General features: G+C 40.7%; 2 protein-coding genes across 8 annotated transcripts in view; one reads left to right on the top strand and one right to left on the bottom strand.

The window, feature by feature from the left end:
• The window catches only part of lhx6 (LIM homeobox 6), a 22,526-nt gene extending 12,028 nt beyond the window's left edge, over positions 1 to 10,498 (top strand). Inside the window, exons 5-10 of one of the 4 annotated variants that reach the window (XR_005078154.1) lie at positions 292 to 512; positions 906 to 1,006; positions 1,171 to 1,266; positions 1,483 to 1,657; positions 1,750 to 2,363; positions 8,722 to 10,498. Coding sequence is in view for 2 of the 4 variants with exons in the window: in XM_037117374.1 (XP_036973269.1) it covers positions 292 to 512; positions 906 to 1,006; positions 1,171 to 1,266; positions 1,483 to 1,657; positions 1,750 to 1,829 (673 nt within the window). In the remaining 2 variants the exon portion in view is untranslated. Of the gene's footprint in view, positions 1 to 291; positions 513 to 905; positions 1,007 to 1,170; positions 1,267 to 1,482; positions 1,658 to 1,749; positions 2,729 to 8,721 lie in introns of those variants that run through there. The other 3 variants (XR_005078155.1, XM_037117375.1, XM_037117374.1) reach the window with 3 other exon arrangements.
• On the bottom strand, positions 4,794 to 17,197 carry morn5 (MORN repeat containing 5). Of its 4 annotated transcripts, none has more exons than XM_037117377.1 (6): positions 17,054 to 17,197; positions 16,780 to 16,854; positions 16,524 to 16,671; positions 14,474 to 14,585; positions 14,107 to 14,238; positions 4,794 to 5,010 (listed from the first exon to the last, which is right to left on the bottom strand). In XM_037117377.1, the coding sequence occupies exons 2-6, from the start codon at positions 16,824 to 16,826 to the stop codon at positions 4,913 to 4,915; spliced, it is 537 nt and encodes a 178-aa protein (XP_036973272.1). In that variant the 5' UTR covers positions 16,827 to 16,854; positions 17,054 to 17,197; the 3' UTR covers positions 4,794 to 4,912. The 4 variants fall into 4 exon arrangements, with proteins under 4 accessions (XP_036973272.1, XP_036973274.1, XP_036973271.1 ...); XM_037117379.1 differs by lacking the exon at positions 17,054 to 17,197 and adding an exon at positions 16,939 to 16,957; XM_037117376.1 differs by lacking the exon at positions 17,054 to 17,197 and having other exon boundaries at positions 16,780 to 16,932.
• Between the last annotated feature and the right edge of the window lies 1 nt (position 17,198).

Consider the following 17,198-nt stretch of genomic DNA (forward strand, 5'->3'; position numbering starts at 1 on the left):
GCCGCAGTCGGGACTCTTTTCTGAAGGCCATATCCTCCTCCGGGGTTTCTTCCTTAAACCCCATTTCGGTTCTGCACAAAGATTTAAGTTTAAAAATTCTCATTTTGAGCTTCAGATCTTACAAAATATTCTCAAAGAAAAGGACGTAGGTGCACGTTTAATTCTGTGTGTGCTTAAAACGGCCTTAAGATAAGATTGAAAATGAAATTTCCTTCCCCCACCTACGTCTAATTGACTGACTCCTCACTCTGTTTCTCTCCTGCCTCTCCTCTCTTTTTCTCTCCCTCACAGTAGGTTTGGTACTAAGTGTGCCCGCTGTGGGCGGCAGATATACGCGAGCGACTGGGTGCGCCGTGCGAGGGGAAACGCGTACCACTTGGCATGCTTTGCGTGCTACTCGTGTAAGAGGCAGTTGTCCACGGGAGAGGAGTTTGGCTTGGTGGAGGAGAAGGTCCTGTGCAGGATCCACTACGACACCATGGTGGAGAACCTCAAACGGGCTGCTGAGAGTGGTGAGTGGTGGTTTTGGCAAATGCACTGCAATGGTTCTCTGTGGCTGTCCAGATGTTTGCTTAAGGGTTCTCCCAAATACAGAGGTTATTTGAACTTGCGCATTTCATGTTGAACCTCCAAAAATAACCTCTGCATGATTAATCCTCTAACACTTTGCTATTTCTTTCTCATTTATTATTATTATTATAATTTTTTTTACGTTATTGATGATTTTATCACATCTGGCCAACTTCTTTCTGATTAGAAAGAAAGTAGGTCATGTTAAGCAAAAAAAGTCCCTTTATGAAACTGTCACATACATTTCCTAGGACTCTTATTTTTGCTCATTTTAAATTGTTATATTCACCACATTTGTCTGCCATTGCACATGTTTGCTGTCATGTTTTCAACAGGCAATGGTATCACGTTAGAGGGAGCCGTTCCAACAGAACAAGACAGTCAACCCAAACCAGCCAAAAGGGCGCGGACATCCTTCACAGCAGAGCAGCTACAGGTGAAAGAATAACAATGTGTTTCTAATACAATCTGCAGTTTATTCTTGCAAAAACACAGCCATCACACCACATTTGGCCCCTCTATCCGGCATTTCATGGTCTCCGTAATGAACTGATTCTGACAACGTGTGATTTGATGCTAATGTTTCGTCTCAATATGCAGATCATGCAGGCTCAGTTCGCCCAGGACAACAATCCAGACGCCCAGACGCTACAGAAACTAGCCGACATGACAGGCCTCAGCAGGAGAGTGATACAGGTTGGTACACAGACATCCGGTCTGTTCTGCTACTAATCCACTCATGTTATGGTACGGTCGCGGTGGGTCGTGCATGATAGTGAAACACCGGGACGTCCACTCTCATATTACTGGATAAATTTTCACAGTTTTGTCTGTTTTTTTTTCTGAAATGAATCAACACATCCTTTTTCAAGAATGAACTACATGATGTCTGGTTACATTGCGTCTTCATAGGTGTGGTTTCAAAACTGCAGAGCAAGACACAAAAAGCACACGCCCCAGCACAGTGGGGCTCCCCAAGGTCACCCTCAGTCCAGGATACCCTCGTCCCTGCCCGATGAGCTGCATTACTCCCCCTTCGGCAGTCCCGAGCGGGCGCGCATGGTGGCCCTACATGGTTACATCGACAGTGAGTTGAGGTTTACTTTTGCAACGGTCATTTTTTTCTTACGTGGATTATTCTTCATTTCACTTTTTGTATGTTTTTTGTGCGCTCTCCAGGTCACCCCTTCTCCATGCTGACCTCTCAGAGTCTCCCTCACCAGGCCATGTCGCTGCCCCAGCTCCCCCTCAGCCGCTAGCGCTCCACCAAGTATCACCCTTACGACCCCCTCCCCCCCCGACCTCCGGGTCCTAACCCCTGATCTCCCACCGCTGACGTCAGCAGACCTGACCCGGAGGTCGCGCGGGAGCCAGCTTGGAGAAAAGACACATCTTGCAGGAGCCCTGCACACTTGGAAACATGGACAGAAAAGGGAAGGAAGAGGAGGAACTGAGACACATGCGTCCTTATGTTGTTTTCTCTCTGAGGACAGGAATATCCCACCTGCAGCCGATCTGTCAAAAATGAGCATGACGCAGGAACTCGATGACTGTATTTACACCACCTGAAGGGGCCCGTTTTGCTACACATGTACAGCATCCTCCACACGACTCATCCGCCCTGTGACTTGAAGGTGGAGGGAGTTTTCAAAGGGATGAAACTGACCAAGGAAGCAGGGCTGAAGCCTCTTGAGCGATGTCAGTTTACTGAAGATAAACAAAGGAGGGAAAATTAAAGGGGGAACTGTCATTGTGGCTCATGGGCCAGGCACACACAGTAGACCACATTAGAGGTAAGACACCTCCCTCTTTTCTCTCTAAGCAACCATGAAGGAAACCCACATGTAAATGAACTCTGTTGACTGTTGAAATATTTTGTTTCGGAATCACATTGTGACAAAAAGCAGACACTTCCCTGTTACGTTTTTTGGTCAATTTTCCACTGAAGTGAGGTGTAGAATTAGATTTATTGTGATAGAATGAAAAATATTGTGTGCCTTAAATTTTCCATTATTATCACAAACCTGTTGTTTTCAGCTAATTGAAATTCCAGCTTTTCATTCATCACAAAAACAAAAAATGGTAAATTTTATCATGTAAAACAAGTAAGGATTTAAAATATTTCATTGGTTAAAAAAAAAAAAAAAAAAAAAAAAAATTCAAATACGTCCATTGAAGGCATCTTGACTGTTAAACATGAAGGAAAACGGTAAAGCACAATGTATTGTGTATTATCTAATTATGGCTGCAGATCTTAAGCAACATTATCCTGTTACATTTCTTTAAAGGGGCACTGTGCAGTTTTGGAGAAAAAAAATCAACTACATTTTTTTAATATTTACAATATTAATGAGGTAATATATAATAAACTCAGAAATATTCGTTGTGTCCATCACTGAATAAACAAGCTGTTCTCAGAGGAAAATAAGGTCCCCAGAACACTGTCTGAAGCAAGAAAGGTGGCAGGGTCCGCCACATATAAACAAATTAAAACAGTATGACAAAGTGTTGTCCTTTAAAGTCAGTTTGTTTATTTAATCATGAAAAAGAGTTTGTTTATTTAGTTCGTTCAGTCAATGAAGACTTCTCGTCTGATTTAAAACCTCTCCCCAAAACTACATAATGCACCTTTAAAGTGACAGAGAGGAGCCAAGTCTCGTCAAAAAACACATTACTACAAAATCGGACACGTTTAAAGTCACATATTTTCATCATTCCAAACAAGTGTGTTGTCACTAATCTATCACCTCTAAGGTTGCTTGTTCAGCGTCTGTGTGTGTCTCTCACAGAAGCAGGGAAAAGGAGTGTTGGTGTTCTGGTACATTATGAAACAGACCGGGGATGTACATGTGTGTCTTTGTTAGTGTGTGTGTGTGTGTGTGTGTGTGCGTGTGTGCATGTGCGTGCATGCGTGTTGGCAGGGGTAGAGAGTATGCATCTGTATTTTAGTGCCATGGCCATTGTGTGAAGAACAGGATCCGACAAGACCTCAATGTCCTCGTATTTATTGAGATGGTAAATCCCTGTAAAGCACTTTTTTTTCTCCCTTCCCCCCTCTCTGAAATTGTTTTGTTTTGTTAAAAAAACACGAAATGAAATGAAAAACAAAAAAGTTTATTTGATAGACTGTGCATCATAAATGTTTTGTGTACTAAAATGCAATAAAATAGAATGTGATATTTTTGTGGTTTTTGGATCATTTTTGAGGATAAAATTACCAAAAGCAATAATACACCTTTATTTCCCCATATGACATGCGTGGCAGAGAGTAAAACACACAACTGGATAAAAACGTACAAATAAAATAAACAAATATGAAGTAATTGTACTTTCAATGTGTTTAATTCATTGGTCATAGATGCTCCTGTTTTTGTCGTTGTGTACCTCCTGGTGTGTGTGTGTGTGTGTGTGTGTGTGTGTGTGCATTTTTTGTGAATGACCACTTAACACCAAGAAGGAGGGATGCATCCTGGGAATGATTTGCTTTGTACATTGGATGACCTAATATTTCAATAATTATTTATTGATTTTATGATTGACTTTATTGCAGGGCCTACCATACCCAAACATATCATTTGATTATACTGACTTTTTAAAACAGTAATTTGGTCTTAATGAGTATGAAACCTCCACACTGCACAATTTTAGCAAAAGACATGAGCAAGGTTATTTTGTTTTTGGAAACATGAGGCCATATCCTGCAATTCTGGCACATTTAGTTGTAAAATATTACTTTCATTATTCAGCTTTTCACTGCAGACAGAGTATATATTGTCTTATTTACTTCCATGTAGAATATTACCCATATCTGTGTTTGAGGAACACTCACTGTCAGGATTTGAATGTGCGTGGAAGAGATAAAGCCCCAAAACCTTCTTATCTACAAAACTGTCCCATTTCTGTGAGACACCAACAATGCATTTATGTTAGATAAACAGGGATACAGGGAAAACATTATTATTATTATTATTATTATTATTATTATTGTTGCTGATATTTGTTTTGCTGAATAAATTCAGTTTAATTTGTTGGATGATGAGTTCACAACCAAAAGCATTTTTTTAAAAACTTTTTTTAATGGACATTGGAAAGTATAAGTAAATGCTCCTGATTGGTAGACATGCTGGTGACATCATATAGGGCTCAAATTCATATGTTTGAGGAATGAAGATGCATACACTGAAATGCAACTCCAACAAAATGAAAACAAATGCTAAAAAAAATGAATATGAAGCAAAAAGGTTTGCTTTTTATTTATACAGAGCAAATACGTAAGAAACAAAAACACACACACAACTTATACATGTAAATAAAATGCTATAAATAAGTTTTTTTTTTTTAATCATTTGGTAGTGCTGGTCTCTTCAGATTTTTCAACAATAACTTCATCCCCTGCTGCTTTCCGACACGTCCGCAAAATCCACTCATGCTCCGAGTCATCTGTGGGGAAGATTTCATTTCGAAAGCAATGAGAATTTTTGTAATGGAAACAAAGTGTGAAGTAAAGGGAATTGTTTCTCTAAACGCTTGACCTGAGACTGAGTGAAAGAAAGAAACGTTTTAAAAGAGTACAAAGGGTTCCCAGCGTGGAGCTGTGTTCGTTTTGCTGAATCCACTTGAAGCATTCGAATCAAATCTCTAATAACCGCGAGACTGCGTAATTAAACCGCGGGTCATTTTGGCGCGTGAGGCTGCGGCCGTGGAGTGCCATTCAGGCCTCCGTGTAAATGTGTCAAAATCGAGATAAGCCTGACAATTAGAGGAGAAAATAACTTCTCAGAGCCACTTCAGACACCGATAAATAATACCAACCCCCCTCCATTTTTTTTTTAAATGGACGCCACCGAAACGACCGCCAGAGGAGCTGATAATAAACCAGTTTTTTCATTGTCAGAAGTGAAACGAGGAGCTAATTGCGGGGGAAGTGAGCTTTCTCCGGAGCGCCCGCAGCTGCACGCACTTGAGCGGCTCGCGGGCCTCACCCGCAGGTTCCACGGCGCGCGAGAGGAGGCTTCCATTGTGCGCGGGAGCAGGTCTGCTGCAGCGCGCGGGCTTGATTGTGTGTAATTGCCAGCGACGGGCGTCAACACTAACAGCCACTTCAAGTATAAAACTCCCTCCTCCTCCTTCTCCTCCTCACTTTCTCCCCTCCGTGTCTCTCACTCCTACCTGTTCTGATCAGGAGGTCAATTGAACGCGTCGGACCCGCGGGCAGCTGCCACGCACACACTCCCAGCGCGGAGGGGTTTTTTTGAGGGTAATTGCCGGAGCCCACACGTCCTTACGTTTAGACTGACCTCAATTAGGCACAAACCACAACCTGCCTTAATGATAATTAGATTGGGACGCGTTCGTGTTCGCTGCAATTCCGCCCTCTTCAGATTGTATAGCAGCGTTTATCTGAGGATTTAAGGCGCCTGTAATTGGTACAGGTGGCTGCTGTGTTAAAGGCAATTTCCTGCAATCTGAGGACAGCGGGACGTTTTTTTTGTGTATGTGTGTGATTTGACACTTTTCTGTGAGTCAATACATTTAACTTAAAGACCCGGCTAATGAATCTTTTCACCCTGTCCACGGGTTGGGATGCAGCAGTTAGACTCACACAAATAAATAAATAAATTAACTCAAATTATTAGTTAAAACTGTGGGCCTGTATAATTTTTTCCCCCTGTCCCTGTAGGTTTGTGGAAGGCTTGGGTGCAAAGACTATGCTTTTTATACTATTTATTATCACATCTGCATACAAAAACAATGGATAGGCTACAGCAGAAAATTAATAAACAATACTCAACTTTGCTAAAGAACAACAGTCATTACATATAGGAGAAGTCATATAGTTAGTTTTGATGCACTCCACATTAAGGTGGTGGTGGACTCAGGATGTCTGAGGGGCAGGGGGGCGAAAGAAATAAATGACAAAGGGCACCGGCACGCTACGAGTCATGATCAGAGGTCCCTTCGTCATTGTTTTGTCCACTGGAAGGCCAAACACCAGTGGGCTTGGGTGAGAGCGCTTCCAAAAATACTGACATATCGATACATATCGATTCTGAACATTTCAAACAGTGTAATTATCAATTGTTAGCAGAATAGACAGACCATTAGTGTCAGCGTTTTATTGCTCTCTTCCCTGACAGCAAGTGGACAAATTAACTGAGATGCTGTTGTTTTTAACAAGCGGTAACCGAACCTTGGTATAACTGTCTTTTCATGAAAATCTAAAAATGTATGCCCTCAATGTGACATGTTTGCCAAAGGTGATGAACATGGTATTGAATATAGATATTTTTCAAGGTATCGTATCAAAATTAGGTATTCCAGGATCATGACAACACTATGGGTGATTTGCTAAGCCCTGTTATGGTCTGAAAAACCCGGTGTATCGCCATCTTTAGTCAAGTGCAACACACTACACACATGTTTTGGTCAACAACATCTCGCCTGTGTCATCCTGCTTGCATGGACAAACTTTCTGCAGGGTACATGGGAGAGAGAGTGTGTGGAAGCGATAATGGCACCTTGTTAAAGTCTGTTTATCTTAATCCTTAAAATACACTCAGAGGGAAAAGTGTTTCCTTCCAGCCAAATGGCTGTGAATTAACACACACAGACACACACACAAGTAAGCACACATACACACAAAGACAGACACACATGCTTAATTAGCTGAAGTAAAAGACAGCTTCCTGTAACCGTAACAATTTGCATAGGAGATGACTGTAGTGAAACAGAACGTGGGCGCCCACAGGAACAGGAGATATGGCTCTTTGTATTATCATCGAGAGACCAACTCTGAACCGGCTTCACTCACGGTGACGAGGGGCTTGAATTGGTGGACTCATTCAGGGTCACATGTGCTAATATAAGCACATTTTGTGGTTTCCAAGTGGCGGCACCACGGTGAAATCAAACTTAGCTAAATGTGAAAGCTCAAATAAACATTCAAATGTGCATGCATAAGTCATCTGGCTCCAATTCGCTGCTTACTGAGCAGCGGCTCGGTTTTGTGTCTCGGTGACATCACAGAAAACTGCAGCGGTTTTCCGGCGTCTAGCTTTGAAGGCGAGATACTGATCTTTAAAAATTATTAATCCATCTGTCACAGCTCACAGGATTAACATGTGAATCCTGTTTTATGGGGAATTCTTGTCTGAAAGATGTCTGAAAAGTGAGCGTTTCAGGAAAGGCAGCGCGAGGATACGTTCCACTCCCCAGGGGCCCGCCCGGCTGATTTTATCTGTCTGTGAAACACCTCGACTGGACGGGGACAAAGGGAGGGGCCCGCGGTTCGGTCACCAGAGGTGTTTTCCTTGGCAGAGGAATGTTTTCGGTGTGCGGAGCGCTTTCTGCTCTGAGTTTCAAAAGGAAGCGGTTATTCCAGAAACAGGAAAGTGCCACAAACAATATGGCAGCACATGGCCCCTGCTGGAGCCGCAGCCGCCTCCTGCTGCTGCAGAGCGCTGCTGTCTGTTGCCAGGAGGGAATACACACAACTGACCGTGTGTGTGCGCGCGTGTGTTTGTTTTAATAACGGAACAATCAGTCGGCGGTGGAGATTTGATTGAGCAGATGTGGCCTATGTATCTCTCCCTTCATTCTTTTTTTAATTACAGCTTTAAAGAGCAGTGAAAATGTTTTACATCATACCTCCAAACTTAAGGAACAATCTTCATCTGCAGTCGACAAATTAAGTCCAATTATGTCCCTGGAAGTTTGTGGGGAAGCGGATAAAAATAGCCGCACAGAGTTTGTTTGTTGATTGTGTGATTTTTGTTTCGGATTTAACAGTAATCATTTCCTTGTGTTGCAGTCTGTCGGCTTTGTTTAAGCCGTGCTGGTGAACTGTGTCACAGTGAGGTGGAAGCACATGTTTGTTGTAATGATCTCGCAGCGCAACAGAAATGCACATTTAAAGCAATTAAATAATAATGCAAATCTGGGTTCTGTTTTCCAGAATGTATGGAGGTGAAACGCAGGCGGGTTTACTATTTTGTGTTGATCATGTGGGAAGAAACAAGCATATCAGACCTCTCACCTCTAAGACTTTTTCGTAATTCAATCTAATTGAGATGTTACAAACACACCTGATGTCTGGCAGCATTGAGGTTTTACCATACATTACATTGAAATGTGTCTTGTTCTTCTTTTCAGGTTCCCTGGTTTACGCACCTAGTGAGAGATGAGCTGAAGCAGATGAGAACCTGCAGTGTAACACACCTAATGACTAATTGCTGTGGTAGTAAAGCAGAGGTTGGGCGCTCATGAAGGAGAGCAGCCAAAAACAGAGTCTCTAATGACTCTTCTTAATTCTCCATGGACTAGTTTCCAATAGATGATTCATAAAATCTCACTTCACTGGAACACTGTATTTGAAGATGATGTGACTCCCTGCCCCTCAAAGGCTGTAAACTCAAATGAGTAACTACTTAGTTGGATTTGTAGAAAAGAAATAAAGCATGACTTTGTAAGTGAATAGAATTGTTTTTTCTTAAATTTAATCGGAGAGGGAATTTAACATAGGCCTTAAAAGAAAATTGCTTTTCAAGACAATTTTCTTCTCAACATGAAAATGAGATGCAACAACCAAACATCAACCAAAGTGTTGGTTAACAGTAGTTATGCCCTTATGAGATCAATTAATACCAATAAAAAGAAAAATATATATATACATATATATAGTAATTAGATATAGTGATTATAATAGCATAATAAACATGTTTTTATTGGATAAGATATTTTAAAAGCATTTATATAAAATGTAAAGGTTTATAGATACTTTAGAATATTTGAAGCTTAAAAAATAAAATCCTATATGTTTGTAAATGAGCTTAATTCACTCAACCATTAGGTTAACTAGTTCAAATGGTCGTATTAATGTGGAAAAGCATCTTATCAGGGCCTTATTACCTATAAACTACAGCTTATCCCAAGGATATTTAGATTAAGCGTTACCTCAGCCCAGTGTCTGTAAATGAAAGCACTTACTGAAAGCAAGACTGCTCCCTGTTATCATAGAGTCATTTCGGTCAACACCCAATGACGACTCCTCTAATCCAAGTGTTTCCTGGTCCCTAACCAAAACCAGTGTGTAAGATGAAGTGCATGATGTGATCTGCAGAACGTGCTGATAAGACATTTCTGAATCAGTCTCTTTTCATGTACAGTGCATTGGTGCGGTGCTGAGCCGGTCATAAAATCTATTTGACAAGCACCTTTATCCAAACTGACCTGGAGACGTTTTGGGTTCTTGCTCTAAAATACTTTGATATGTGGAAAAAACCACTGACCCCAAGGCCAACCTGCTCGACCACAAACCCTGTCACCAGAATAAAGTTGGCAAACTTGATGTTAAATGTTCAAATTTATGTTGTGATGGTGCTGTGCTTATCGTCTGGTTAGGTAAGAAATAAAAATCACTTGGTTAGGGTGAGGAAGAAAATCATGATTTGGCTTGAAAGACCTGCTTTGGTTGCCCAAACACAGCTGGAAACTGTGCAGTTGTATCACGCTCACAAAAGTTCAGCTCAGTCTTGAACTGTGGTCACTGGCTTGACAGCCTTCTAGCTAGCTTCTAGCTTAACACATGCAAACCTTAACACCTCAGCGAACTGCAGAAACATTAACTGCTACCAATTTACTCGGCCAGCTGGGCTACAACCATCTAAGCCACAGCCCGTTTACTTTTAAACCTTCTGGACACATCTGTGATGGAGAAAAGCCACTTCATAACTGACACACTAACTGTCACCACCCCCCGTTGCATCTATCATCCAGCATTCCCAACATATCCCTCTATATGCCTGCATATCCATACATGCAGGCAGCTCCTTGATGACAAGAAATTGTTTCAACTCCAAAAATAATCTTAAACCTCTTGGGGAATATTAGCAACAGATCCTATTGTTTTGCTAACTTGGCACTATGCCAGGAAGGACTGTTTGTCCAAGTTAGCAACAGTAACTAAGGGGGGGCGGGACTTTGCAGTCGGTCAGTTTTGGCCTGTGAGTAAAGTTTAGCCCGATATTTCCTAGCAACGACAATCAGTTCAAGGGGCTAAATCATCTGCTTTTCAAACCAGTTCCATACGCATCGTGTTTGAATCATTTCTGAGATATGAGGCTTTGTCTTCCCCTGGCTCCGTTCTTCTTTCTCCTACGTCCACCAGTTGCTACATGGGGAGCTCCTTCCTCTTTCCTCACTGCAGCAAACGTCCCCTCTGGGAGGGTGGGCCTTCCCTGTGTCCCATCTTCCTTGCAGTCCCCATCCTGGGCGGAAGCCATGGAGCAATAAATTCTGTCTTCACACCCACTCTGACAAATGTGCCTTCACCTCCCAGGGTTAGAAAATAAATCCATACAGGATACAGGAGCATTCTTCTCAAGAGTTGTATACCAAGGCGAGACGGGGAGCCCACATAAGCAGTGTGCGTGATATACAACATACGTATATAGACAATGTACCCTTCCATGCGCTTGCATAAAAAAGCACAACCATAAAAGGTTGCACATTAATTAAATAGTTCCTGTAAATCAAAACAGAGTCGGAGTATTGCTAGGAAGGGTTCAGTTCCTCTTCTTTTTCATCTCAATAAACATCTTTTTCTCTTCCTCTCTACCTCTCTCTCTCGCTCCGTCGCTCCACTGATCAATACCAGAGCTATAATGATGATGAACAACCCGCATCTAGGAAAGAATCGCAGAGCCATACTTTTGTGTTTTGTCTTACACATGCTGATGACATCTGGCGAGGATGTGGATCTCCTCCTGTTTCCTTCTGTCTCTACACATATGTAAATTAGATGTGTATGCTTGTGGAACTAATCTGTATTATGTTGCAAATGGCTTATCTGAATACAAATAATCTGCCCAAGAATATTTCTTTGTCTAACCCAGGAGGCTTGTGAGTAATACTTTAACTTCTGCCAGGAATTATATATTGATACTTGTAAAAAAACAAAAACAAAAAGGTGAGCAAAGTTACACGTCTTTCCAGATTGTAGAACATCCTCATGCATATTCAGCACATGTCCAATACAAATGGCAAAAACTACACCTGGAGTTAACCTTGGTAAGCCAAGAGGCAACATATTTAGAAACTGCGATCATAACCTGATGCCTAATTTACAACATCTAGTGATGTCAAATCACAGGAGACATGATGAGCAGAGGATGTCAGAATTTGGGAATTCCTATCTGGACACCTGACAGACCGTATTCACTTCAAATCAGGGGTTCCAAAACTGGGCACTTGGTCAGTGGAAAAATGTGTCTTGAGTTTTCCACTTTTAACAAATAACAAAAGGAAGGAAAAAAAACGTTTTGAAATGACCGCAACAGCTTTTAGCAGCATGCTTATCAGATGACTTGTAGCAATAATCCTCCATCAGAGAATCCAGGGATAATCCATTTAACATCACTCCATAGGTTCATTGTTATCAAATCCTTCCCATATGGTCCCAGTGTATGCTTTAAGAGACACCGTTATTAAAAAATGGGGAGAAACAAGAGGTCCTGCCTGAGACAAATTCGAGACAACAGCTTTGTTTTGTTATAAAGTACTTTCAGTGAGGCCTTTACCATAGTCTGGTCTCAGAATAGTTGTTGAAATATGTTCATGATTTTACATGCAGCTACTATCTTGTATGACAAGGCAGCCACATACCTCCCTCAGTACAAATTTGGCCTATTGTCTGGCTTTTATCTCTTGAACCTTATAGATGTATAGGCCTGTTTCTGCTCCTGACTACTGCAAACATTAAAACATTAACAACGTGATTCAAGTAGTAACAGTTTACAATGAGGTACTCAAAAATGTGAGCTGTTACTGAGGAACGAGTTAAGAATAAATCAGGAATGACTTGATAGTAAGAGGTTAATGCTTCTAGTGGGTAACTACTCAGTATGATGTCTCACTTAACTTGAAGGTGCGAAAAAAGACTAACTAATGATTAACTAATTAGTATTTAATAGTTTTAGTGGGTAACTACTTAGTATTATGTTTCGCGTAAATCTTCGAGGGTATACAAAAAGACTAACTAATGATCAAATAATTAGTAATAAATAAGTCATCACTAGCTTGTGTCAACCAGCAGGTGGTTGATAGTTAATCTAGAATAACTCATGAAGAACAGGGTCAGTGTGTCAATTCAGAGATATTGATGAACAGATCGTTATCCAACCATTAATCTAATGCATTATCTCCCTCCCTGTTCTCCAGTAAATCATCAATATCTAACATAGAGTCCTCGAATCACAGCTATTCAGGAATTACTCAGTAACTATTCATTAACGATCAAGTTGTTCCTGATTTATTCCTTACTCGCTCCTGAATAACTACTCGCATTTTGTTTATCTTATTGTAAAGTGTTATTTAGTTATTACATAAATACCTTTACAATGAAGCAAACTACCACTGACAAGCATACTTGCCAAGCTCGAAACCTAAAGAATAGGGAAATTTTCAAAACCAAAGACAGTGTCTAGGGTTACTGCCCCAGAATATTTTGAGTTTAAGAGACTTTGTGTCCTACATTTTGGCTCCTTTTAAAGACTTCAGCTAAATGATAAGTACCATGCAACAGTAAGTTTGACTTTAAAACTCAGGAAAGAATGCAGAATTATTACTAAATCCTTGCTGTAAACAAATATTTATTTGTTATATTTATTTTTCTCTCCGCTGCCCATAGAGAGTCTTTGTACACCACTGTCCTATACTTGTCAGCCTCCTGATGGTGACTGACGTCGGTGCTACCACTATGATAAACAGCTAAATCATAATGATAGTTTTTACAAAATGGATTCCCCTTTCTTTTGACACTTTATTTAAGCAATGAGAATTATTCTTTCAGGACATCTAACACTTGCTTGAGTATTTCTTTCTCTTCTCCATTCACCGTCCACAACTCACACAGCGAGGGGGACAAAGTGCAACAGAACAGATGACTACATGACATAAACAGGCTATTATGATAACTAAAAGGGGAGGATTTGTCACAAATCAGGAGAAAAACAGGAAAACTGTGACCCCCAGGAGGAAAGGAAGTCTCCTGGCAAAATCTGGCGGGTTGGCAAGTATGCTGACAAGGTGCTTCATTGGACATAAAACACTGTATACTTAATTTGAAATGGAAATTTCTGTTTGCTCTTGACTTTAATCTCTCAAATTTTTCTTGGCACAGCAAGCACAAAGATGCCTGGATATTACTCAGTGCTCAGATGGAGCCAATTTGGCATCAAATTAGTGGAAAGAAATGTGCACAAACTACAGTAAAATATGCAGTGAGAAAAGGAGACAAGATTTTGACTACCATAAAGATATTGCAAAAATGTCACTTCTCCACACTCCAAAATGTGGACTACAGTAAATAATGCTTACTTATTTGACCTCACATAGTTCACAACGTGTGTCCAGGTTGGATTGTGTCCATTATTTGGTAGCAAAGGATTATTATTATTAATCAAAGTAAGGAGCCACATCTCCAACAGGCCAGTCGTCTGTGGTGTCACAGTTGAAATAACAGGATATTTCATGAGTCACCTGCATTCCTGAGGAATCTGCCAGTGTAGGAAGTGACGACTCTGGTATTAGGGTCATAGAAACCATCTCCACAGTCGTAACATCCATCAGGAATGACGTGTGGTGGGTGCAGATCAGTTAGCTGAGATTCTCCTGTACGATGGAAACAGCTGTTCTGTATTAAACGGCATCTTAGTGTGGCTTAGTGGTTTAAGACTACTAACACAAGCTTTGTGGGACATGGATTCAGTGTTTTCATTCTAGGTTCATTATATTTTCAAGTTAATGATGATATGACTGTGTTCATCTGTGAACGGGCTGGACAAAAAAAACCAAAAACAATGGCATTTAACCGAATGGATGCATGAGCAGAGAAATGAATTCCAACCTGCAGGTCTGAGTCCATTACACCTCTCGCTGTAGAAGCGCCTGTCATAACCATCGCAGTAGTCCCAGTCCATCTCCTGGTACTGCAGACCATCAGCAAAGGTAAATGACCCCTGGTGAGGAAGCAGAATGATGAAACCATCCTACATACATTTGAATGAGTCAATCCACCCAAATAACAAAAAAACAGAAAAATAATAATCATTATGATAATGACATTGAATAAGAAACAACACAAAACTTTCTTGCACCAATCCCATCTACCATTATCTCAATACAATACGTTTTCATTGGTGCTCCTCAAAGCAGAGAAAATAATGTGTTTGAAAAGCTCAACAGCAGGAATGATGTTACTCAAGATTATCCACAGACCTCACTGTTGACAGTTTCCTTTGGGGCTATTTCTTTGGCAGAAAGTAGATCCAGTGAAAGCTGTTGAAAGCAGGGTCTGGGGGTTATCCCACACTCTTTACCCAAGACATGGTTTCTGGAAAGATAAGTTGCTGTTGAGGTTTTCAAATGTCACTTTTCGATGCTTTAAGCACCACAAAAGAATTTAAAAAGTCTTCCATTGTCTTTGGGTTAAGGCAGCAATCTGGATATCTTAAAACCTCAGCAGATAAAACCAAAACTGTCTGCGTGGATATACACCACTAAAGGAAAGTGGAAAAATATGTCTTTTGTATTTTGGGTGAACTTAAGTGCACGTGTTTTTTTTCTTAGGAAGGATGCAACGGTTTCTGGGAATGAAAAACAAACATACGTTATTAAGTCATTTTTCAGAAGTTGGATGCCCAACAATATTTTCATTTAGTGTCAATGATATCATGACAATTGCATTAATCCTGGTTGGAGATCAAATACAAATTAATTAAATAAAAAAACAGGAAGAAGGAGAAGATAAGAGCCCAGTTAAAAGGGTGACGTTTGACTGGTGTTATAATATATGCAAGATTTAATGTTGCCTCCTCTATAGGCCTTTTTCACAGTCGATGTAGAGACTAATAATTGCAGGAGTAATACAGGTTTAAAGGTGAACTCTTTAGTTATGGGGGAGACACTGTTATCAGAAGAGAAAGATCTTTGTTGAGTGATTTGTTTTATGCCTAAAATAAACTTAATAAACAAACTCTCTCCGTTTTCATGACTCAATAATCACACTGACCTTAAAGGACAACCCAATTTCATACTGTTTTAGTTTGTTTATACTTGGCAGACCCTGCCACCGTCCTAGCTTCAAACAGTGTTCTGGAGCCCTCATGTTCGGCTGAGAACAGCTTGTTTATTCAGTTATGGAAAAAACAAATATTTCTGAATCTGTATGACAATGAATTCATTAATTATTAGTAGTTACTGTTAATTTTCTGTTAATTATATTTCATTATTATCATTGTTTATCAATTGATAGAGCTTTAAAGAAAAGTTGCTGTGACACACTTTAATCACAAGATTCCCAATAAACATTCATATTACTGCAGTATAAGAGTTTCTTATCTCAACCTTTTGCGAACACAAACCTTTACAATTCTTGATTAATTTGGCTCATAAAATAGGAAAAAACAAATGTCAGAGATTCTCAATTCCCCAGCTGCACTCATTGTTTGGTGGGAGAAGTGCAAGTATGTGATATAAGAAGTTCTGAGTTGTATTGGTTGGTTCAGGTCTGTTTCTAATGGAGAAGGGTTAGAATTAGGGTGAGGGAGTAGGTTTTCTTGGGCTGGCATGGATGCAGGTGCAGGGGAGTCTGGTCCAAGGTTGGTCATGGTTTCAAGCTGCTATCATTTCCAATGCGCCGCAACTGAAATGACGATAATAATTGGAGTGAGGGCTGTTGTGGCAGAAGCCCGTGAAAGATTGCATCAGAGCAGGAGAGACCGAAGCTTCACACGGGGAAAAAGGAGGGAAACCCAATAACTACGACTATAACGGTGAGTGATTGCTAAAGGGGACCAGATGTAACATCAACTATAACCAATGTGAAACACACAGTCATGCATGTGGATGCATATATTCTGACATGCATGCAGTCACACACACATGCAACTCCTCACCTGTTTAGCTATGCCGTTCTCCCAGGTGGCCTCATATTTATTCCCATTTGGAAAGTGTAGCACTCCTTTGCCATGAAACATCCCATCTTTGGTGTCTCCCACATACTTGGTCTCTGTGGGGAAGGTGTACTCTCCTTTTCCATCAATCCTGAGGGAGAGAAGAGACAGTCACACAGATTTGTCAGGTTATGCCAACTTGAATCAACACTGTGGCTTTAGGGGTTTGGTATATCCTGCTTTCTTCACATTAACATACCTGCCATTTTTTGTTCCCCCTTTGTAACTGCTTCCGATGAGATCCATTAATACATTGACTTGCTAGCAGCCTTTCCTTTTAAAAAATAAAGAAAGAAACACACAAATATGTAATTATCGACTGGCAAGACCGACCAACAACAACCAAGTGTACTGTTACCATGGCAACTTGGGGACAGAGAGCAAGCGCTAGAGGCCACAGATTAAGCACTTGCGCTTAAAGAAAAATGTATATTTTGTCACAGTCCTATCTTTTCAGTAATCTAAAGTTATACCTGACACAAAAAAAATCACAAGTTCATCCAACTTCGAGTAAAAATCTTCTATTTTTCAGCTCCCTTGAAGTGCGCATGCGGTAGCGGCTCCCGTTTTGGTCGCGCTCCCAGTTACGTCATCAGAACGCGCCTCCCAGCTGACAGC

This window comes from Acanthopagrus latus, chromosome 12 (assembly GCF_904848185.1).
Source record: "Acanthopagrus latus isolate v.2019 chromosome 12, fAcaLat1.1, whole genome shotgun sequence".
Taxonomy (NCBI): domain Eukaryota; kingdom Metazoa; phylum Chordata; class Actinopteri; order Spariformes; family Sparidae; genus Acanthopagrus; species Acanthopagrus latus.